At 40.2% G+C, this 24,071-nt stretch overlaps 1 protein-coding gene across 2 annotated transcripts in view; it reads left to right on the top strand.

The window, feature by feature from the left end:
* shisa7b (shisa family member 7) overlaps positions 1-24,071 on the top strand; it is a 51,307-nt gene that overhangs the window by 5,573 nt on the left and 21,663 nt on the right. For both annotated transcript variants that reach the window (XM_086279240.1, XM_086279239.1), the window contains exons 3-6: positions 15,589-18,669; positions 21,888-22,127; positions 22,765-22,881; positions 23,866-24,008. In XM_086279240.1, coding sequence (XP_086135366.1) covers positions 18,257-18,669; positions 21,888-22,127; positions 22,765-22,881; positions 23,866-24,008 — 913 coding nt within the window. In that variant the 5' untranslated portion in view covers positions 15,589-18,256. The remainder of the gene's footprint in view (positions 1-15,588; positions 18,670-21,887; positions 22,128-22,764; positions 22,882-23,865; positions 24,009-24,071) is intronic.

Below are 24,071 nucleotides of genomic sequence, written 5' to 3'. Positions count from 1 at the left end.
TCTAATATTTTTAGATGAGATGACTAATGGATGAAAGCTGCAGAGCTTCAGAGTGTGTGCACCTTATTTTCATCTGGCATATTGTCCTTGCATGAGTGGCTCAAGGTTTCTGTGAATTAGAGTAACCGCCTCCAACATAATAGATCGTGGTGAGATGCTAGTGGCTGGACTGTAAATCAGATTCAGTGAATCACTGACATTATCAATCTTCCACTAAATGAAATATCACATTTCCTCAAATAAAAACCCGTAGTCAGTTAAAAGCTGGGTTGCTGATAATGGCCAAAGGTGTGAGCGACTTTAACAGATTTCCCGAGCCCATTACAGGCTGGGAAATAAAACTATACCACCCAGCTGTTGTTGTTGGAGAGGGTATGCTTGAAAAGTAGAGCTGGTGCACTCTGGTGGTTTGACAGTAATCGACGGGAATATGCAAAGCTTCAGTGGGCAGAGCGGAGTCTGACAAAATCACCTTACGCATTAAAGATAATGTCTGTGCTGTGATATCAGCTATACTAATGAGTAAAATGAGCACTCAGAGTGAAAGTTAGAAGACATCCAAGGTTATGCCCACAATCCTTTCCCAACATTTTGAGGCTGCCACAGTTATAATTGGCTAGTGTAGACATATCAGACACACGGTCAGGATGGAGTTATGAAAAAGTGTGACTTCATTATTATAAAGTGGAGATTTTAGGTCATATTATCCATTTCTATTTGACTGTGTGTGGTTCATTTAATATTCCCCTACATCAAAAGAACTGAGAAGGTCTCCATGATATTTACCATCTAATACAGTTTGTGTTTTTGTGTGGGAGAATATGACTTTGTTCTAAATTAAGCAGTTGTTGTCAACAAAGAGACTTCCTTGCTAGATTTAATGAGGTTTCTGATGTCCTCTGTAATCGACGTGTAAATGCATTTCCTGGAAAAATGTCTTATTTTGCAGACAGTGACAGGAAAATGAAAAAAACATGGATACTAGGGCTGTTCGATATAACGATATATATCGGATGACGATAAAAAAACGTATAAAATCATTTTACGCTATCGATTGTTTTGTGGTGTCGCAAAATAAACTGTTTACGGCAATATTTTTTTATCGTTTTGATGGTCACTGTAGTGACTATATTCATTTCTTAAAGTTCTCTCTTTCTCTTATATTTAATATAACCACACTACGGACGGACAAGCGCCTGTTTTTTATGGGTTGTCGTTAGCAACAACGACGGTAAAACCATCGCATGTTCACTTGTTTATTTTCCACATAAACCTTTCACAATAAAGCTCAAGATCCTGTTGAGACTTTTCAAAATAAACGGAATCATGTGAAAAAGTATTATTGACGGATGAGAAGCAAAAAAGAGTCATCAGGTGCTAAAAAATAAACGTTAGAACAGGCTTTTCCCCAGAACACGCCGTGTAATCAATACTCACAAAGAAAACGGCGGCCGTTACAACTTATGTCTAAAAATGTATCGTTTCATGCATCGGTTAAAACACTCGACTCCAGGTACACGACGCCCAGCTAGAAACACTTCACCTACCCAAGATTCACAGAATTTACAGAAAATATTAAATTTTTTGTGTTTTATATCGTTATCGGACGATAGATGTTTTATATCGGGATATGAGATTTTGGTCATATCACACAGCCCTAATGGATCCAATACTAAATAATTTTCTTAACTTATTAAGCTTTAACAGCCTCTCTTTGTTTTTTACAGGAGCTATGCCCACGATAATGAAGAGTTATTTAAAATATATTTGTTTATAGGCTTTGATGTTATTGTAGTTGCACTTCAGATCACTAGATTAAGTTTTGCAGTGATCTATGGATTACAAGCTGAAAGTACTCTGCAGAAAAAGCTTTTGTGTTTATGCACAATATTTAAAACATCAAATATCCATAAAATGTTTTTTAACTGATTTAAACAGCACTGTATATTCATTTTAATTTGCTGTTAATAAAAGTATTACAGAGTGACCAGGGCATCTATATTTTGGTGTTAACATGATGTGAACATACTGTAATTCAAACATACCTTGTTTGTAAAAAGTAACACATGACGATTGTCTTGTTTGTATAATTTGTGGTTGTCAAAAAAAATTATTGAAAACCAAAATTAATAAATCATAGGTAAAGGAATCAGTGTGTGTATAATACAAGCAAAAGGAGCCGTTAAAAGATTCGGTGATACTGAAGAACTAGTCCATGCATTTATTACTCCTACAGTGGACTGTTGTAATTCATCATGTAAAAAACAAATTCCTAAAAACTCCTTGAAAACCCTCCAGTTAATCCAGAATATAAGGTCTTGAATCCCCATCTCATTTTACCTCTACTTTATCTCTTTTTGATACAATATGGGCATAATTGGCTCCAATAGCTAATTTCGCTCGGTTGCTTGGGGGTTAACCACAGTGCCTTCCACACAGAGAAACTCTCAAATTGTATCCATGTATTGACTTTCTCTGGTATCTTCCCACAACATCGGGTCTGAGACTCTTGGCAGAAGTGATTGTTGTTGCAGAGTGTCTGTTGACTTGTTTTGTCAGAGCTGCTTGCCAGTGTCACTGTTTGAGCTGCTCAAACTGAAATTATTTACCAAGAGGTTAGTCATCGCACTCAGGCCTCGAGTTGTGTACGACGGGCTAAATGAGAACTGAAAAAGCCAGTCGCTGCGCCGACACCTTTCAGTTGGCTGTGAGGGAGGTGCAGCTCCGTGCGGCCATTTTTAAAAAAAAATCATTCATTTCTTTTTTTCACCAAGTCCTATCCATCACCTTCAGCAGATGGGCGTGCGTGGCAAACATCCCACTGCTGCATGTATGTGACAGCAAAACATTATGTTTAATTTACGCCTTCTGAAACCGTCGCAGCAAAAACTGCACCTCTGTTCCCATGGCGCAGGAATGGAGATCGTCGAGATCCAACTGACTAATTATGCTCGATAATCTTTTGAGGAAAATATTCAGAGCGGTTTCGCAGGTCTGCAGCTTTGGGAGTAACAAGCGGATAAATCTGAGAGATATCTGTGAGATGTCTCACTATTCTCCTCATTCACAGTGGCTGTCACTGTCTGCTTCACAGTTATGAGCAGAGCATATGGTGCAATAAACTGAGTGCATCATGTAAAAAAGAACTTTTGCATACGGCATCCCATAATAATAACTGTTATACTTTTATTATTATTATTATTATTATTATTAATAATAATAATAATAATAATAATAATAATAATAATAATAATAATAATAATAATAGTAACAACAGTTTAATATCCCTTATAATTATATTTAAATATTATAATTAATTATATATCCTTAAAATTAATATTATCAAGCAACATTCTTCTATTTTTTCCTATAAGGTGGCTTTAAAATCAAAAGGTACTTATAGATGAGCAACAACAGGTACGTCTTATGCCTCTGAAAGTTCTTATCGCTATCAGATATCATGATTTTATCATGTTGCCTAGCAACCACCTACCATTGGGCTAAAATGACCCATTTGCAGCCTTCAAGCATCTATAACACCTTGTAAAACCATTGTAGCCAATTTCAGTTTTACAAAATAAAAACTTTAAAACTTGAATTGTGCATGATATAGTATGTGAGTGAAGCCTGTCACTGCTAGTGGCAACAATAAACCAGACCATGAGCGTGTCTTTGGCCAAGTACCTAGGTGTCTACAACACCGGTACCATAATAAAGCTATACCAAAATCTGAGGGACTCAGGATACATACCAGGCGTGGATAGGCTGTGGAGGTTGATAGAATAGAATAGTTCTTAAAAATGGAGAAACTGCCAAAAATCCAAAGGGAAGAGGAACACAGTAATAACAACTTGTACTACAGTGTTGCTAGCCTGGATGCTTGAGGAGACCTCGGGCCAAAGCAAAGACAAAGAGGGCTGAATAGATCATTTCAGCCTTGTACAGAAATGGTGTTATGAAAGCCCGTGGTAGATTGACTACCAGGGCAGCCATGCCCATCACACCAAACCAAATGGTGACTGTGTGTATGATGGTACAAATAGTCTTGGTACTCTATGCGGGTGTGTACTCATTGGGAGTTAAGAGTTCCTACTGGAAAAAGTAACTCTTAAGGACAGGAGGAGTCCAGAAAGGATCTGAAAGACAAGTCAAGTCGTGCTTGAGGAGGTTGATCCCTGAAAGCTAGAAGCTAAAAGGAAGGTGAAGCGAATATTCTAGGAAACTAATAAGAACATGTATGAACTGAAAAGCTGACATCAAGGTCCTGGAAGAAATAACTTATTACAAATACCTTACATCTAGCAACCACCTAACAAATATACAGATCAAACAATACTGGGCTAATCTAAATGAAACATATTGGAATGTAAAAATCAGAACAATAATAAAAATAAGATGATTTTTGAAATAGGATAAATTCCAATCAAAAATCTGAATGTAGTAAAATTAAGTGTGTCATTAAAGTAAAATAGCTCAATAAATTCAGTAAAGCAAAATAGAATAAATAAAAGTAAAAATGTCTAAAATGTTCTTCGTCAAAGACTAAACAATGAATCAGTTAATCAAGAAAACAACAGGAATATTATTTCCATCTACATCTCATTTGGTTTATTCAACATTAACTACTCAAAAAGGCAGGATTTTATCTCTGCTGCATTGATTTTGTGTCTTGCAGGACCTTCGCTTGATAAGCATGCAATGCATTTTTCAAGGTTCTGTTGGAATTAATCCAAATACTGTGCAAAAAAAGAGAAAAGGGAAATGCTATATGGCTCTAAAGGCTTATCCAACAGGTGCTCTAACACCAGCTACGAATTTAAAACATGTAAAAAATAAATGTATACCTCAAGCAATTCAGCAAGCAAGACAAACCAACACGTATCAAGTCTTTATCAGCGTCTCAGGCCCTGATGAAAATCGTTTATCCTGGATGGAGTGCCTCAGAAACTCCCAAACACTGTGAGCTAGTCCCTTTATGTTAGGATGTGGCATTTTCATGGTGTGTGTCCCGAGGAACTGGGACACGAAGATATACAGCGACTCTGTGAAAGTAGGCCAGATGGACCACAGTGAATGAACAGGATTTGTGTTCCTGTGCAGAACTTTAGAAATGAATGAATTTCACCAAATATCACTTAAAGTGAGACAAAGGAAATCATTTAGACTTTATGATTCATAGATCAGGTTTTCCTAATGCTAAAATGTATCTTTGTGGAGTGACTGACACACATGTAGGCTTGATTAATTGTTCCACATATAGTTATCACAATAAGTCCATGTCCCCTTACCTAAATGGACTCAATGCATTTCCTGTTGTTTATGTTTTTTACTCCTCTTACATGCTGCGGCACAGAAAGAGAGAAACACTTCTCTTTGTAACAACGGTGAGGAGAATAAAATATTTAAAAGTTGGAAACACGTCCCTAGAGTCAGCGCTGACAGTGTTTTGCATGTAAATATGGAAACGCAAATGTCCATAAGACAGAGAGAAACACAGTAGTTCATCTCTCTGTGCCAGGTGTGCTAGTCATTATAGCAGCATAAGCCCACACACAGAGGCGACTTAATTATATATAAATGGCTTAATGATTGTAAGTATCTATTAGGCAGCTGATTGTTTAGCTGTAGGAACTGTCAGTCACAAGTTCCTGTTCAGAGCAGGGGTGGATTTAGTGATTAGCTTTTAATTCAATGCAGTTCTGTTGAAGTTTGTTGCTCAAGAACGTTAATTTGTATACAGCACGTATGAGAAATGCAATCAATATAGATTGCATTTTTCCTCTTAAAAAATATAGAATAATGAAAAGTAAAGTTCTGATACGCCCGATGAGACTTTTCCATTGCTAGTTTGTAAAGTGACGTTTAAATGTTTGGCTGCTCTTGTCTGAGGGGGAGTTGATCCGGTCATAGAGAAGTTTTAGGATACTTGAATGTATAACACGCCCACAACGAAGATGCATTTGGAAACTGAGTCATGATCATCACAGCCTTTGGTCGGGTGTTTCCGAACTCAAGGACTCTCTAAATGCAGCGCTTTAGTCACGGTAGTTTTGAAAAAGAATTGGATAACAGTGCAGCTGGGCTAACAGTCGCACTACAAAGGCTGAAGTTTCAGGCAAAAAACAAAAGTGACAAAGGCAATTTTCACATCATCCGTACAGGCATGTTTTCTTCTTGGAAATGAAGCTGTGAGCTGTAGTTTGTAATAAGCAATACATTTCCTGATTGTAATAGCGTGTGCTAATAGTGCTAATAGCGTGTTCTTTTACAGTTCAAAATGGTTCCTTCCTTCAGTTCACTCTCTAAAACTCTAAGTTTTAGCTCCTCCCCTTTAAGCCAGCTGTCTTCTGATAGGATGCCCCTCATAAACAGCAGCTGTGTGGGGAGTGTTTGAAGCTGATTCCTGGAGTCAAATGCGAGAAGTTAAATAAAGTTTCATTAAAGCTATGTGCTGCCTGTAAAATGAAACTAAATCTCACAGTTATCGACCCGAGTGTGCTCTGTTTGTATTTTGCAGGTCTAAATATGCTTTGTTAAACTGTGTTGTAGTGGATCAGCCCACCAAACACCAGATTACTCAGCTCTGAAATAAATCATTATAACATTATGTTGTTTCATTGCGATGAGAGTTAATGGAAGCATGAGTCTCTCATAATACTCCCGACTCCGTGTTATCATCTGAAAACTAGGCTACATTAATGGATTTTATTTTTAAACCAGTTTTATTCCACTGCTGCATCACAAGGGCAGTGCACTGACCTTTATGGCCCGAGTTCACTGCAGCGACGGCTCTGCCAGCTTCGCCCCGGCCCACATTGCGATACTGAGCCATATTGCTCCTGTTTCTGCTGCATGCCCTCATGCACTGGAACTTTTCCCATCAGGCTTCAGAGAGACGGAAGTGTAGTGAATGGTGGGAGGAAAGGGAGAAGAATGGGGGGGGGGCAGAGGAGTTAAAGGGAGATGGTGTAAAAAAGGGAACGAGAATGATTTGAAACTAGTGAAGATGGATGGGAGAAGAGGAGGGAGGAGGAGGTGGAGGAGGAAGACAGTGAATGAGAAAAAGGAATCATGTATATATATTTATAAAAAAACTCCTGAGAGATGACAGCCGACCGACATGGTTGATACGGACGCAAGTCAGCGGAACTGACTGAAACCGTTGCAGAAAACACACAAAAAAGACGATCCAGATAATAACAGGAACAAAAGTCGTTATTTTTCTTCTTCTTCTTCTTGTCCTCTTGTTTTTTTCTTTTTCTTGCTTTCTCTCTTTTCAATGCTGCAGTGCTATTCTGAGAGAGATGCTTCAGCCCACGCTCTGTCGGAGAGGGAGGGAGTGAATGGATGGAGGGATGAAGAGGAGAGATGGAGTGTGTGCACATGTGTGTGTTATGGGGAGGTGGAGCGGGGGTCTGCTGCACTAACTCGTTGCCTGTCAGGGAGCGTCTGTGTCTTTAAAGCTTGTGTGTTTCTGTAAAGGAGGAAGTCAGGCAGGCATGAAGCAGCGGGACAGACATACAGGGACATATACACACATACTGTAAGCTGGAGGCAGCCATCAGTGCTTAAGTATTTGTGTGTGTTGATACATAACACAAAATGATATGCTTATAACTATCGCTGTCTCACAGTAGATCATGAAATTCCCACAACTTTCAATCTATTGATTTCTGTTTCTGGATGCAAGTTTTCCATGTTTTCCGTGTTCTTGGATCTGATTTTTTTTTTATCTGATCGATCTCAGCGTGGTGGCTCAGTGGTTATCAGTGTTGCCTCACAGCAGGCGGGTCCTGCTTGCAAACCGTGGCTCGTTTTTGTAGAGTTTGTATGGCTTCTATTCATGAGTCTATTTTCTTGCCTGGGTTTTTGCTAATTTTTTGCCACTGCAGGAAATCAGGGCAGGAATGGAACAGCCCTTGTAATTGGTTCTTGGAGCCTGTGTGCAGTGTGTGAGCCACCAGATGGATGCCCCAGTCCCCACTGACATGCTCGTTTAGCTCATCCTATAACATAAGTACCAAAATGAGGGAATTCAGTTGTTTCAAGATGGCTCTTGGATTGTTTGACTTTGGATGAAGTGATATTTTACAACAGCTTTGATTAAGACGTCTGTTCTAAGTTAGAACAACAACTGAGGGAACATTGGTTACATATCATAACCTCCGATTATGTTTATAGCTGATGGTTTCAGGCTGTAGGGATGCTATCTATCTACATCTATTCTTCTGTCCTATTAATTTGTTCTTATTACTTGCTTCAAACTTGAGATTGGTTTAACTCAGCTCCCTGCTCCCTTTTTTGTTCAGGGCTGCTCAGGAGGTAAATGTTCTCCTACAGGGCTGGTTTCTGCAGTCAGAACACACAGAAAGCTGCAGGTATCTAAAACAGCTCACAGTATCCTTTGGCAAAGTGATGCTCATGACAGAGTTTGGGCCAAGTGGCTAATATCAGTGTTTAAAATGACAGCCAGTAGCAAATACTGTCAGGTTTGTTTTGTTTGGGTTGTTTTTCTGTTGCTGAGCAGATGAACCATCAATATAAAGTGTGGTGCTTGCATGTCTTTGCTCTATTCTGCACATTTAGCCAGCACGAAATCGATGTGGCACCAAAGTTTAACATCAGCAGGTTAAATGTCATCTCATTTCCTGATTTTTGTCCAGAAAACATCCAACTGATATCTTACTGCAGCTCTGATATGATCACTTTCAACAATTGTCCATGTCTGAATGCATCCTGTAAAGATTCAAAAGGAAAATACAAATGCCTGGATTCATTTTTTAAAATAAATTTTGGCTGTTTGAGAATGACTTTGTTCTCCTGTGAGGGCTGGAGACCTCATATCTCCCTGTGACCGGGGATTAAGTGCTCCATATGTGCCTACTGAACTATAGGTTATCTGGTTCATGGTAAATGAAGCACAATATGGCCGAGAGTCGACAGACTGGCACCACGCCTCTGAATGTTTGCATCACTCAGGGAGGCATTACTCATACATTTAGGTTTTGTAACACAGGGTGCTTAAAATAACTGCATTTTGAAGTACATTTTCCTCAGGATTACAGCAGTTGGCATAAATTACTGTAGATAATGTTCATTGAAATTACTGAATTTCCCAGAGGAACCCACCTGAGGGATTAATAACGTTTCATCTAATCTATTGGAAAAGATTAGAGTAGAATATTAAAGATTCTGATAGATTATTATAGTACTTTACTAAAACTAAATTCTAAGTCGAAGGTAAAATTTACTACTTCATATTAATGCCAAACCAGTTACACTTGACGGTACTTTTCTCTTGTATTTATGAGTCTAATATCGATGTACAATAGTTTCCCATAATTCACTGCATGAAGGAAATAAAGGAGCTACTGAAGGGCGCTTAAAACAGCAAGATTAATTAAAAACATTGCCTTTGAGAATCAGAAATCATTCCCTGCTAGCACAATACAATAGGGATGGAGTCCCTCGTTAGAGAATCACATTCTATCTAATAACGTTTATATCGCAGCTTCAGTTTATTTCAGATCTTAAAAGATAAAAATTTGGGGGATAATTTACCAAACCGGCATCCTGATAGGAATTTAAAGCTTAAGCTGCAGGTGATGTTCCTCCCTGCTTCCTGTCATATCACCCACTGCTGCTAAACAGTGCACTGCATCCACATAGAAACGGTTATATAAATTATACATACTGCATATTTTAGTGTGCAGGATGTAAATGGGACACAGCTGTACTACACCATCCACTATGTTAGTATTCTGGCGCGCACTCTTGGCAGGGAGGCAGCGCTGCAGGTATACAGGCAGCAGGACAAATCCATACATGTGTGCACCACACACAGCAAGACGAATGGCCGAGATCAGCAGGAGGACAGGAAAAGCAGGGAGACCAGCAGGGGTCTATGCAGATGGACAGATTCGCACACAGAGGCAGGTAGAACAAGAGCAGCTCGGGCACATGCAGGAAGATAGGAAGACACGGTGGGCAGAGAGGTCGCCGCGTGGCTGGAAGATGGAACAAAGGTCCTAATTTTTTAATAGCGTGTGTGTTTGGCTGCCTTAATGCCGCTCTGATTTCCTGTTTGGAATCGTTTATCTGCCGTGTATTGTAGGAAATGTTTCATTAGGAGGTTTAAACAGGGCACACAGGACATTTTGGAGCCATTTCCTTATGTTGCATTATATTCCTGACCGCTCTTTCACTGCAAATTTGACCCTTAATCACAGATTAATGCACAATAACAAGCAGCATATCCTTTGATAAACACGCTCGCAATGAATTTAAAATCCCCTCACTTTGACTTCCCAGAGAAGAGCGCAGTGTTAACCCCGCCATGTTAATCCATGAAGTCTGGACATCTTTATTTCTGTGCACGTTTTCACAGATTTTGATTTTTTATTATTGAATTAATACTCTTACTGCCTAGAAAGCCAGTGGAAGTCAAACTATTTGTCAGTGGAGGCTTCTTAATTACAACATCTGAGGAAGCGAGTCGGAAAAGCCCCCGGAGGGTCGAGGCACGCTGATGTGAAGCCAGGCTGTCAGGGCAGCAGAGCGCCCAGAACTTTCCAGCAGAGAGGACCGCGTTATTGAGGTTACTGTGACTCAAGAAATAGTTCCTGTCAGCTCTAACCCTAACCCTGGAACATTCTGTTCTCTTATACTCTTCTCTTCAACCTTTTATATTTAATAATTAATTCTGTTTTTCCTCTTCTTCTTTTTTCACTGTTGCTTGTTTTGCCTTTGGAGCTTTTGTTGGCTGTAGGTATTGTTGTTTCTCTGGGGACTGATTCTTGTCCTGCTGCTGATCTCATTTTTCTTTGCTCCAGAAAGAAGCAACAGTCAGATGTAGAAATAAAACAATGGAGGTATTTTCACAGAGTTTGAATTAAGAGAGTAACCTAAAAATGAGTTAGGTCAGGACTTTTGTGTTTAGTTATTTCCCGCAAACCCGTCTGAACCCTGTGGCATACCCTACTCTGGAACCCACGTGCTCCACAATTGTAACTACATGTCAGGTCCACGACACCCGAGCAGTCTGATCATGATGTTTATGTCACTCAGGCTTGCAGTGGTACAATCCTGGCTTGACTCCTTTTTTCTAACCACTTTATCTCAGACGTTGTGTTTTCAGTAGAAGAAACATTTTGTCACTCATCCAAGTCAGAATCAACTTTCTGGGATTTTCTTACCTGGATGATTGAGCATCAAAACGTGATCAAATGTCATGAGGTGATGGAAGGGTGTGAAGGAGGACAGTAAAATAAATTGTATTTTCAAATTTTTTCCTTCCAGAGATGTGATCCAGTGTAATTCTTTTTCTCTTCCATGTTTAGGATTTCAGTGACTGAACTAAAATTCCCTCCATCCATCGTTTCTCCAAGCTGACCCAAAGTAAAAATTAAATCATGATGGTCTTAACAGCTGTAATCCATGAATGGCTATTACTAATGGAAACTGAATTATACACCTTAAACCTTAAACACACTTTGTTAAACTCACATGTGGAACTTAAATCTATCCTCTTCACACAACGTGACATCTCAATAAAAGGCAGGTTTGATTTCAGCCGAGTTCAGCTGAGGGTTTAATAGCCTGTTAGTGAAGTCTAAAACATATCTGCAGGTTATGGCATGAAGTGCAAATGCATCTATAAGTAGCATGTACATGATTTGTCCCACTTTTTTATTTGTTCTTTCTGGTCAGAGGGTGTGCTGTTATTATGGAATTTAATTATCTCCTTTCCATCTCATGAACGATGCTCCAGTGTATCCTCTGCTAAAGGAGGTAATAGACGTGTGGAAGAACATTTCTTTAATGTTTGGAGAACTGATTATTCAGTTCTGCTTCCTGTTTTATTCTGAAGTCTTGTTTTTCTTACACTTCCGTGGGTTGGATTAGTGTCCTCAGTATTCACACCTGCAGATGTTCTCCTTTCTTTGCTCTTTTTTGTTACTCAAGCTTTGCAGCCAGCTTTCATGTTTCCTCGTGTGCAACCTTCTGAAGTGTTTACTGCACTTTTGCCTGTTTCTCTATTGGATTGTTCATCCTGCAAATTAATGTGGAGTCTGTCTTCCTCAAAAACTGTTCATTTGGATTTTTAACTGGCAGTCAGAACATCTGACTTGTTCCTCAATGGAGACTTATTACAGGGAAGATCACAAAGTAGCCTATTACAAATATAGTCTCAGAGTCAGTTATCTAACTGTAAAAGGCAAATCATTAATGAAGCTTCTCCAGAAGGGAGGGAATTGATTCTACTACTTGACTCTACAAATTAAAAGTTGGCGTCCTGGTTAGTCAGCAGCTAACTATTGAAATAAAGATGTTTTAGTAGTTAGCAAGACCTCTTTTCTATTATACACCGATTTTTTTTAACCCAATTTTAAGTGTTCACACTTTTGGACTAGTCAGCTAGATATTTTCCTCTCTCATTTAACCGTGCTGCACAGCAGTGTACGTTTTCATTGTGAGGCATGTAGTGGCATATGTCAGGCGAAGTGCCAGGATTTTGATTTTGGAGGTGCCAGAGTAATTTGGGGCTTCTAATTACAGAAGTTAAGGTTTGTATTCTAAGCTGCATTATAAACAAGAGTTCGCCACAGCAAATAGTTATTAATATGCTGGAATTGTTCCTGGTGTGACCCCAGAGTGATTTTTCTTTATTACAGATGGATACACGCACGTGTATAAATTAAGAAAACAATACCTGATCTGTTATTATTTTTTCTGTGGATTATGAAGACTAATATTTGCTGTCCATTCACGTAAACACTGAGATCCAAAATATATTTAGATCCTTTCCTAGTGGAATAACTGTAGATAGCAGCACACCGGGTTATAAATGAATGAACTGATTAGAATAAAAGCTGCCTTTGCTTTCAAGGAGAAAATAAAACTGGATGAAATTTTCTATTTTAACTCTTGTTTTGTTTGTTCTATCAGTTTTTTTTCAATATTTTGCTCCCTTCCTGTAATAGAAAATGTTGTTGCATCATTGAGTGACTCCATTCTTCTTCTAACTCCTGAGTTGCATCCAGTGCAGCCAGACACTGACCCAGTGAAGAAAAACCCTTAATACTGTTTCTTTCTTTCTTTCTTTCTTTCTTTCTTTCTTTCTTTCTTTCTTTCTTGTTCTTCTTCTTGTTCTTCTTGTTCTTCTTCTTGTTCTTCTTCTTCTTGTTCTTCTTCTTCTTGTTCTTCTTCTTCTTGTTCTTCTTCTTCTTGTTGTTGTTGTTCTTCTTCTTCTTGTTCTTCTTCTTCTTCTTGTTCTTCTTCTTCTTCTTCTTCTGAAAGTAAAACACATTTAGGCTTTAGTTGATTTAAATACTTTAAACACTTTGATAACTTAAAATAAAACCTAAGAAAATACTTCTCAGGGACAATTTGGCCATTAAGCTCCTCATCCACAGCCCCGTAGAGACATTTAATTCTCCATCTTCATTTCTGCTCTCTGCTCCTGCTCTGACAGTTATATGAAGTAGGATAATATAATGATCCCCGATTCCCAGATCAGAGATTTGTTACATGTGCATATGAAGAATAGCTGATGCATTGAATAACCTAAATAATATCTGTTTGTTTGTTGCTTTACATTAGTTTGTCACTGCATTATAATGCCATGTTTTTTATGAAACTTGCATGTTTTTTTAAACAAGATGACTGTAGACTTTGTGATGTCACAGGAAATAAATGTCAGTCAGAGCAGATTTAAGTGTAAACTGCAAGCATTAATTAAGAGCAAGAAAATGAGGGTGCGTTAGATTTTTTTTTCCTGAGAGCGCTCTTATGCATGCCTCCCACTCCCAACACTGGAGGCCTCATTTTGCAAACAGAACACACACACACAGACACACATCTGTGGTCTGTCTTTCCTCTGTCCTTCTGTCAAATGAGTCCATATGGCATCTGTCATGTCGTCTGCTCTCTTTTTTATCAAAGTCACATCACAGCTGCTCCCATCTCCTCTGTCAGCTGATGTTTTTTGTGTATGTTTGTGTGCTGTAGCTCCTTCAGCTGAGCACAGTTTCAGTGTCAAGAAGCTGTACTCAATGCAAGAGAAGTATAGGAAATTACCACCAGCCTCCTGGCTTGTTTCGCAGTTGCCCTAATAACGGATTTCCTGCCTAAATTCAATCTCAACTTAAATTCTAGGGTTTTGTTTCTTGACACAGGAAGTAACAAAGCCAGTCTCAAAATCTCCTTGTGAACAGAAGAAAAAGGTGTGCAGCATTAACCCCTCCATCGTGTAAACATTTCAGACCAGGAGTGGTCATTTTAAATGAGCTGTGGCCTTGTTTTGACAATATAGAATAGAATAGAATAGAATGCCTTTATTGTCACTATACAGTTGTTCAGTGAGATACAGAGCATCTCCAACAGTTCTGCAGCACTATATACATATGAGCAGTATTAACAGAAACAAAATATATGAAATGTAAAAATATACAATCTGATGTAAAAAAGTAAATATGTAAATAAATAGTGTGATGTATATACAGTTCGGGTTATTGCACATAGAACATGGTATTGCACAGTGGTGGTTTATAGGGGGAAATGGGAAAATGGAGGGATGGGACTGTGTTATCGGTAAGTGTATGAGTTAAGGGTGGTTATGGCCTTTGGGAAGAAACTGTTCTTGAGTCTGTGGGTCTTTGTGTTGATGCACCTGTAGCGCTTCCCTGAGGGAAGCAGGCTGAACAGGTTAAAACCAGGGTGGGAGCTGTCTTTGATGATGTTTGCTGCTCTGCTGAGGCAGCGGGAAGAATAAATGCCCATCAGGGAGGGAAGAGAGCAGCCGATGATCTTCTGTGCTGCCTTGACTACAGGCTGAAGTCTCGCTCTGTCCGCCTTAGTGCAGCTGCCGTACCATACTTTGATACAGCATGTTGGCAGGCTTTTTTTTTTTTGGGGGGGGGGGGGCTAAAAGCTTTTTTCCTCCTGTTCCCAGTGTTGTCTTTCGCTCTGTGTAGGGGGAGGAGCTTATGCACATGGTGAAACAGAGAGCAAAGCAGAGGAGACAAGCTAGCACAACCAAAAAGAAAAAATGCTTTGCTCAGTGCACACACCTCACAAGTATGACAGCAAATTCTGGTTGGAAACAGACACATTTTAAACATGCCACCAAACCCTAATATTACTAATATAGTTAATAATATAGTAATATTAGTTCAGCCACTAATAAATACATAGATGAAGTGCCTCTCTCTTGCTGTGTTAAGTTAACCTGCTGCCACGTTGCTGCTGTGCTGCTGTGGTCAGACTGCAGAAGTAGTTCTTGTTTTGCAGTGAAAGTCATCCTAACCAGAACTTGCAGCGGGTGGAGCGCTGGTTCATGTGGCAAGGCTGCAGAGCAGAGCGAGGGCTGCCAGCTGCAGTCTATGAACGTGGAATGCAACTTGATTAGCTTGGCCATTTATTTATTAATTAGCACAAACAACTTGGTTTAATTCTGAAAGCATCCTTTCACAGCATGCCCATCCCCCACCATAAGTTGAGTATATCTCTGTGGAGACGCTGCACCAATAACAGCCAGCTCAGCAAAACGTCTTACAACACCCTGTGTTTCCTGTTCTTATGTTGCAGTGTGAAAGCCGGTGAAGAAGTGGACGCGAACCTGTGAGAGAAGGGAAGACTTGAAGAAACAGAGTAAAGGATCTGATCCGGACCGTCCCTGTGCCAAGTGGAGGTTTTCCTGGAGGACTTTCTCAGCTGTTTTCAGAGCCGAGGCTCTGAACACTTCCTGCTCCTTTTCCACTCTTTTTATTTTTATGTGGTTGGAATCACGATTTCTGACTGCTCTTTTGTTCCAATCACAACCAAAACCAGGTGCCAAACCGACTGTGTCAAGAGAAGAAGCAAAAAAATCTACAACTCTTCATATAAAGAGTTTATTTAGTCACCCAGCTTTGGATACATCACCCACAAATACATTAAAACATCCAACGTCCCATTAAAACCACATTGAATTTCAAGATAACGTCTGTAAAAGTTTATATATCCATTCCGTTTGGTCGATGTTTGCTGCTTTTAATGTTAGAACTTCGTGATTTTTCTCACTGGGGCGGCGATCAGTGCATTATTGGTTCAAAGTGCTTTATAGACAAATCCTCCAGCTGTCGGTCTGCTCATGGTTATGCATAGCAGAGGAGGCGTGTGGTAAGCTGTGATAACTCTGACGGCGTTTGACTGACAGGCAACACGAGCCACGTCAAACAGATAAACAGAGGCAACACCACCGCCACCGCTGCTGCTATCTCAAAGGCTCGGAGGTACGCCGTCGTTTCAGTCTGCGCTGTGAAACACTGTTGACACTTTGCCTATCTCCTTCTTCCAGTCGCTTCTACGAGAGAGGCCTCTCGCCCTTTTGTCGTCTTCTGTTTCTTCCACACGTGGCTCTTGATTACGCCGCGCCGAACAACCTAAAAAGCCCCCTTTATCTACTCCCAGTGACCTCTTACACCTTTTTTGCGTTCTTCCTTTTATTCTATTAAAAACATGCAATTTAAAACCTTTCACTGTACTTTCATTTTTTGTGGAAGGAAATCAAATTTGTAAAGATATTTAAAAATAACAAAAAAGAACATAACCTAAAGCCATACTGAACACCAGCCATACGAATACATTTACAGAGCTCACGATGTTGAAGGTCTCTACAACAAAGTGATCCTCAGTCACGTCGGTGCACGCACACACACATTCAGGGAGTCGATGAAGAAACTGCTAGTGACCCGAAATTTCATTCCTTTGGATGAAAGAGCGGCTTTGTAAGTTTTTTCTACCTGCGTGTTTTTAGATCGCACAGCCTGTGGTGTCAAGCGTGGCAGTGGTCGTGTCGAGTTCCCATCATCACCCTGCGTTCCTCTGTCTTGACGGATGAATCCGGACAGTTTCATGTCTGTTCTGTGGGCAGAACCTCGCTGCCCTGCTAGAACCGGGCCCAAGCCCTCCTTCGTCCTCTTCTGCTGGGCCAAGCTAAATTCAGAGCAAAGACACTCGCGCGAGGGTATCAAACGCACATAGATCCTCGCTTTGTTCTGTCGTCTCTTCCTGTAATTCATCCACCAGATCCTCGCCATCGATCACTCTTTTGTGAATGCCTTGACACGCTCGCTTAATGAACTGATGTCTGTCCTCCGGTAGCTGCTGGAAGGACTTCTTTCTTATAGATTTGATGCTGCTTAATGCCGTCAGTGATAGTACCTTTATTAGTTGCGCTCACAGCCCACGACTCATAAATTCACCGTTCCATTGTTCGAAACCAAAATTTCAAGCATACTGACCTTTACTGCTCCTCTTCCTCTAAATTCTTTGAAAGGGAGATTTGGTTTATTGGGCAAACTGTGAGCGTGGCGTAAGAGAAGTTTAAGTAACAGCTTGTGCCAAATTTACACGGACTTCCTCGCAGCTTGTTCACCAAACAGAGCTGAGATCTCTAAAGCTGCCAGCACTGTTGTTTACAGACACGAGACACACGGAGCTCGATGTTTAATTTGATTTCATTTCCATGTATAATTTTCACACATTAGTTCTCCACCCAGGACAACAGAAGTGCCAAACTCCGAGAAGAATACACCCAGCGTCTGTGAGAGCTCATTGAATACAAAGTTTACATTCAGCACTAAATGTTTACAGACCACAGTTTTCATTGCAGTTTCTTACATGACTTTTGTGCCATAAACAGCTCCCAGAACACCCTGCATTCAGAGACATAGGACTCTTCTTCTGGACGAGTCATTATACGACGAGTTTACAGTTTTTCATACTCATTTTGTTTACAGAAAACGTCTCAATACTGCCTGTTTTGAAGATTTTAGGCCAACGGACTGTAAAACGGCACTTTGTCGACCGACAGACCAAAATTAAACATTTAATACCTGCTGCCATAAAACAAACCCACATTATTCTCTATTTCTAATCAATTTTAAGTTAGATTACTTTAGGTCTACAGCCATTGTACAGACACATCGCATAGGGCCTAAAAAACTCTAAAAGACCTCAATGTTTACAAACGCTGCTTATGGGAAGGATTTGTATTCAGACGGAAATGTTTACATTCAGATGACGGAGTGACACGCCAAACGCATTCATGAAACACTGCTCGAACAACGTGAATCTGCTGAAATCCAACCCAAGGGATTAGTTCATCAGACTGCAGATAAAACTTTTCGTAATGGAGGGTTTTTTTGGAGGATCTCGCTGACATTTGAAGCTGTTTGTGACTTTTTTGGCTCGAGAACTTTGTGATAAAACAATGACGTCTAAAATATTAAAGGGGATGCTTTGCTTATCCCTTATCCTCTTGCTTTTCTCCTGCCTCGCTGTTTCCACTGTAACCATCACCACTCGGCGACGCGCTGTCGATGGTGATATCAGGACTCTGACCGGCAGGGGCGGCTCTGCCGCTTCTGGTAAAACGAGTACCACCTTGTTCCTCCTGACGGGCTACAAGCCGCCACTCCCACGGCTGCCTGCCGGACCCAAAGTGCCGCCAAAAGCGGCAGAGGTGGAGGACGGGGATGATCCACCGGTCATGGCTGAGCTGCCACCAAAGCCCCTCCCTCAGTCCATGTTGCCAAGGAACGTAACGGCAGCACTGAAGCCTCCCCTCGCACCGGCCCAGGTGGCTCCAGCCCCGAGACAGCTGGTGGATGTGGACCTGTGCAAGTAATGTTGTCAGAAATTCTGTGTAGTGTTTATCACTGTTTTTGTTAAGTCTTAAAAGCTAATGGAACATGTTTCTGTATGTGGGCTCTTTTAGTTGTGAGAACTTTTAACTAATATCCATAAAATGAATATTAAAGATGAACAAAGTCGAGGCGTTTTAAACAGAAAGCCGATGCAATGGCAGCGCTTTAAACCTGCATTGTCTTAGCTCCAGCAGGGGGAGACTCTTGTAACTGCAGAGAGAAGTTAGCTGTTGTAAAAATCTATGGAAAAATTACTCGCTTGATTTTTAACTAGTTAGTAAATGAGTTTATAATCTCATTTTCTAGCTTTAAGTGTTTTTTTTATTGCATGGCCATTTAAATTATTGTCCCATGTTAGAGTCACTTGAACAGTAAAGAAGGCTGTGCTTTATGAGTCAGGTAACAGTTTTCTCAGGAGTTCTTAATAATTTGGAAAAAGTATACGGCCACATTTTGAACTACTCAGCTGAAACATGATGAATGTTGTGCTGAATTGTGCTAAACTCCATAAGTTTTAGTAGAATGGTTCCAAATTTGAAAAATCTTAGTGACTTTTATACGTCTATGTTGGCTTTATTTTTCAGACTAGGAAGCTGCATTCACATTTTACACTCTCTCTAATCAAATAGGAACGGAATGGGGTTGAGCCCATGTGTGCTGTATGAGCATGCAGTGTCCTTAGTCAGAATTATCCCTTGACTGTAATGTCTTTATTTGAAAGCAGACACTGACGGTCAAAAAACTGAACTCAAAGCTTCAGTACGGGACTTCACCAACCACTGAGTCATATCACAATGCCCACATCCATCCTTTATATACAGTCTATAATTATGTCAAAGAAATGTTACTGGATGAGACATCAGTATGAGCTAACTAGAATTACAGGACACGTAAAAACATCTTTTATTGTTTGAGCAGGAAAGGAGGATAAGTGCTAAATTATTAAGGTAACCTAAAATGAAATCTTTGGACATGGAAACACATTTTTGTCAGCTAAAATCATTCCAAATATCTATATACATTTTATATTAGATACATTTTTGTAACTGTTCCAGAGTTGAAAATTGTGGATGCAACAGTGTGGCCAATCTGTGGGGCTGAAGCCAAGGTCTCGATAATGTATCAGAGCACAAAAGCTTGGATCAGTGTAGCTCTAATCCAAACTATTTTAATCTGTTTTGAAAAACTATACTCCATTAGGAATAGCAGGTCAGCAGAGTGAGCTGTTAAAGCATCAACATGTGTTTTGTCATGGTACCAAGAGAAGCATCCAATTCTTCTACAGCTGACATAACTCATATTCCACAATCGGGTCAGAAATTAAATTCTTAGCAGCTGTTCAGGCATTTTTAGTTCTGGGGTTAAGTTGACATACAAAATGTGAATTAAAAAAAGTAAATTCTAGACAGAAACATCAGATTACATGAACGTAAATGGCTTTTAATAAAAATGTAGTTGAAATATCACGATTTTCCTTGTTTTATATCTTCCGCTGTGCTGAAGTTTTGCTTGTCGTCGAAGGCCTGCGGATCTTTTTATCGCCCTAATTTACATCCATCAATGTGATGGCTTGATCACTCTGGATGCCATAAAAGCGAGGCACATCATGATTCCCCTCCTTCAGCTCGGATCTTCATCTCACAGAAGCTCATATTTTTCACTGAGAGGCGTCTTGCTGTTGCTAAGCAACGTATAATCAGCTCTAAGTCAGATGTGTGTTGGCGAGCCACACGCTACGACTATCAACAGCAGCTACATTCAGGCACAAGAAAGCAGCACGAAGCGCTGCAGTGAAGACAGAGCTCCGTTCTACGTTTTCCTTTGCGCTACTCTGCGAGCCCAAAAAGCTCTCCGCAGAACAAATGCAGGATTTACCTAAAACATTTATCGCCTTTGAGACGACGAGTTTTAGCTCGGAGTGCTCAGAGAGGTCCTGCAACAATAAAGGTAATATCTCAGTCAGGGGAAGTCCATGAAAGGCTTCAAAGCCAGTTCAAAAGCAGTAACAAAAACCTCCCACTGCTGCATCCACACCTAATGTAGAGCCACATAACCCTAATGTGACTGTTATGTTGCCACTCTCCTCCCAGCAAATGACAAGGCAAGACAACAGTGATGTCACATCCTCTGCTTTGGTGGTGTTGTGCTCAGTTGTGCACCTCTCAGTTTTTGTAACCTCACACGGTTTGTGCCGGTACCATCACAGTTTGAAAAAAGGAGACTTTGGACAAAAATGTGATTTCTTTGCTTCAGCTTTTGACTTTTTCTCCTCCTACATCAGCACTGATGTGGAGGTTTTGTCTGAGTGGCGACAATAGCACCCTACATGCAGGCATAAATGCTACAGAGCTTTGGCGATGGCACTGTATAATGGGGCCCCAAAGCCTGAGGCTAGGGCCTAGCCTGGGATGCACCTACGTAAAACTTCAACTACACAATACAGCAACTGCAGGATTATACTGCAACTGCAAATATACCCGAGTAGAATTAAAATAAGCTTGATCACAGTTTTGAAAAAAATGTCCAGTATTTGACCAGTTGATCCATTAAATGGACCCAGCATGACCCTTGACAGTTGTCCTAAATCTAGAGTTTAAAACAGTGACATAAATCTCTGGTCAGACAGCACAGCAGGCAGCTAAACATAAGATCATATAGTGGATAAAGTCTGCAGAAACTGTCGAATAAGCATGATTTTAACACTGAGGAGCAGTAATGTCATATAAACAGTATACTACACATATGCAACACAAAGGCAGCTCACTCAGTTGTTTGCTGGGTATTGCATTCCTGAGATATGGAGTATCACAAACACTTAAAAGAGGCTCAGGACTGGCAGTAAATTTACAAATGGCTTTCAGATTTCACTAATATTTCAAGCTCCAGATCACAGCACTAGGCTTCACACCTCTACCAGTTTGTGGACATTCACTCTATTCTGTTATTATTTTTTCACCAGTGTTTTAGTGAAAATAACCATTCTTTTTTTTTTTAAGAGTTCTGTCTTTAATGTACTTTAATGTAGCGTCAGGAGGTAAAGATGTGGGAGAAGATTGTATTGGCAGAAATCGAAATTATGATGCATGCCAAACGCTCACATCCTGTGAACTTTCAGGGTCAAAGAAGAACCTTAAGCAGCAGAGGCGCGGTACACGACGGCATTAATGGTACGTTTTTACCAACTTTACTCCGCAGGGGTTACTATGATGTGATGGGGCAATTTGACAACTCGTTCAACTGCTCCCAGGGCAGTTACATCTACTGCTGCGGCACCTGCCACTACCGGTTCTGCTGCGAGCACCAGAGGAACCAGCTAGATCAGGATTCCTGCACCAACTACAAGTCCCCCGACTGGGCTGACCCGCAGGTCCCCGTCACTGTGCCCGCGGTGAAAACAGACCCCGACTTTGAGACGTTTCCGCAGCAGAGCAGCAGGTCAGAGTCTGGATGTGTCAGTCACAGAGCCATCAGAGGAAAAGTACAATATATTAGAATCATCTCGAAAGCAAAGATAAATAAAGAGCAGCATAATTAGTCAAAATAACCTCCCGATCTTGACAGAAACAAGTTAATTTAATGAGTAATATTTGCATTAAATGTTTTTAAAAAATAATGTGTTTGCATATTTATTATTTACAGATGAATTTCAGGGGTATAGAGTTGGTATTCTTTTGGATTTTTCATTTTGAGCACATTTTTAAGAAATCAAGGGTAAAAACAAGTTGAAGTAATTGCATAAGCACTAAAATCTTTCTAAAAATTTGTAACACTTTCTGTAAACGCTATTTGTAAAAATAAAAAGTTTGTGCTGTGTGTTAAATTGCTTGAAGAGGAGCTAAAAACTTTTAACAATGAAACAGTTCTTGTTTGATCCTGCAACAATGAGGAAAAATAGTATCACCTATGAATTTCTATTGATGCGCCCCTAATTGTACTTGAAGTACAATATTATTTCCAATTAAGGCTAGAGACATGAATCGTACTGAAAATTTACTATAAAATGAAAAAGAAGCTGAAAAGCGTGTAGTTTTTCCTGCTGAGTGCCCTGATGTAATTTCTTTTCTATAAACAGCACGGCCTATGTGATCGGAGGTGTGATCTCCTTCACTGTGGTGGTGGCCGTGGGCGTCAGGATTGCCTTCAGCAAGGTGGCTCGTCGACCCCGAAACCGAGACATCAACATGCCCAGGTGAGACTGCTGGACGGCTGCTTGGCTTCTCAGTTTAGACGTACAGCAAAGACACGAAACCCGATGCTATCCACGAGGAGCACAGACGGTGAAGCCAGATTCTGCCAGGCATTAAACGCTGCTAAGAAAAGACCATTCAGAGAAAAAAGTTAAATTGAAATGTCTTTCTAAAAATTCAAATGCAAAACGTATGCTTATGATCAATAAATATCTGTGAAATGTCTGCATATAAAGATGGGTGAAGTCCTAGTTTGAAGAGAATCATCTTAGTCACCTGTAGAGGTGCATATGGCCAACTTGTCAATCACAAGTCATTTCTGCCCTAAAAGGTACTTTAAGTAAGCCATACTATAACTTATAAAATACGCTTGTTGTATTAAACAAGAAACTAGTGACTGAGCCCCTAAACTAGTCAGGAAGGTGTTTACTGAGGTCATAAATCAGGTGACCGGTGGGCTCTTTTTTTCATAGACTTCAATGAACCTGGAAAAGCAGAGGGAGTCTCCCCCTGCTGGCCATTGGAAACAATGCAAGTTTAAGACTCATTTCAGCTTTCAGTTACAGAAATTGTGTCTATGAAACCAATTATTCATGTCTCCTTTTAATCTAGTTGTTGCTATCTTGGTAAATGATTATATATTACACATGCGATTATATTAATATTAATAATAATAATAATAATAATGATCTTCAGCCAGAGGTGAGGTGTTAAAACGTCTCAGTTTGCAGCGGAACATGAAAACTTTTAAGACATGTGAGACTGAGGTTTTAGAAGATTTACAAACAGATCAAAGTGAAACGTAACTGCATTATTTTCAATGATAGGATTGCTTTGGACACATTTGGAAAGTGCTCTGAAGTATAACTGACTGAGAAAATGTTTCCTCCACATGATCTTTTCTCACTATTCTCCTCACATCTGTTGTTCCTCTTGTCTTTCTGCCCTCGTGCTTCTCTCCCTCCGTCCTCCCGCTGCTGCGTCAGATCACTGGTGGATATCTTGCGTCACCAGTCGAGCCCCGTGCAGCAGGGCGAGAGGAACAACAGCACAGTGCTGACGACCACCTCAGACGGACGCACATCCAAAAACCTGTACACCCCCATCCTGCAGATCAAAGACAACCGCAGTGAGTGACGATTATTATATTCAGGTTAAACGAGCATTCGAATGAGGCCAGCTTGTCTCGTCC

Source organism: Aulonocara sp. 'chitande type north' Nkhata Bay, linkage group LG22 (genome assembly GCF_057382095.1).
Source record: "Aulonocara sp. 'chitande type north' Nkhata Bay isolate Kocher_YH1m ecotype deep benthic linkage group LG22, A_spYH_male_GT1.1, whole genome shotgun sequence".
Taxonomy (NCBI): domain Eukaryota; kingdom Metazoa; phylum Chordata; class Actinopteri; order Cichliformes; family Cichlidae; genus Aulonocara; species Aulonocara sp. 'chitande type north' Nkhata Bay.
Note: the sequence above shows the minus strand (reverse complement) of the source record. Positions and strands in the feature narration are given on the sequence as shown.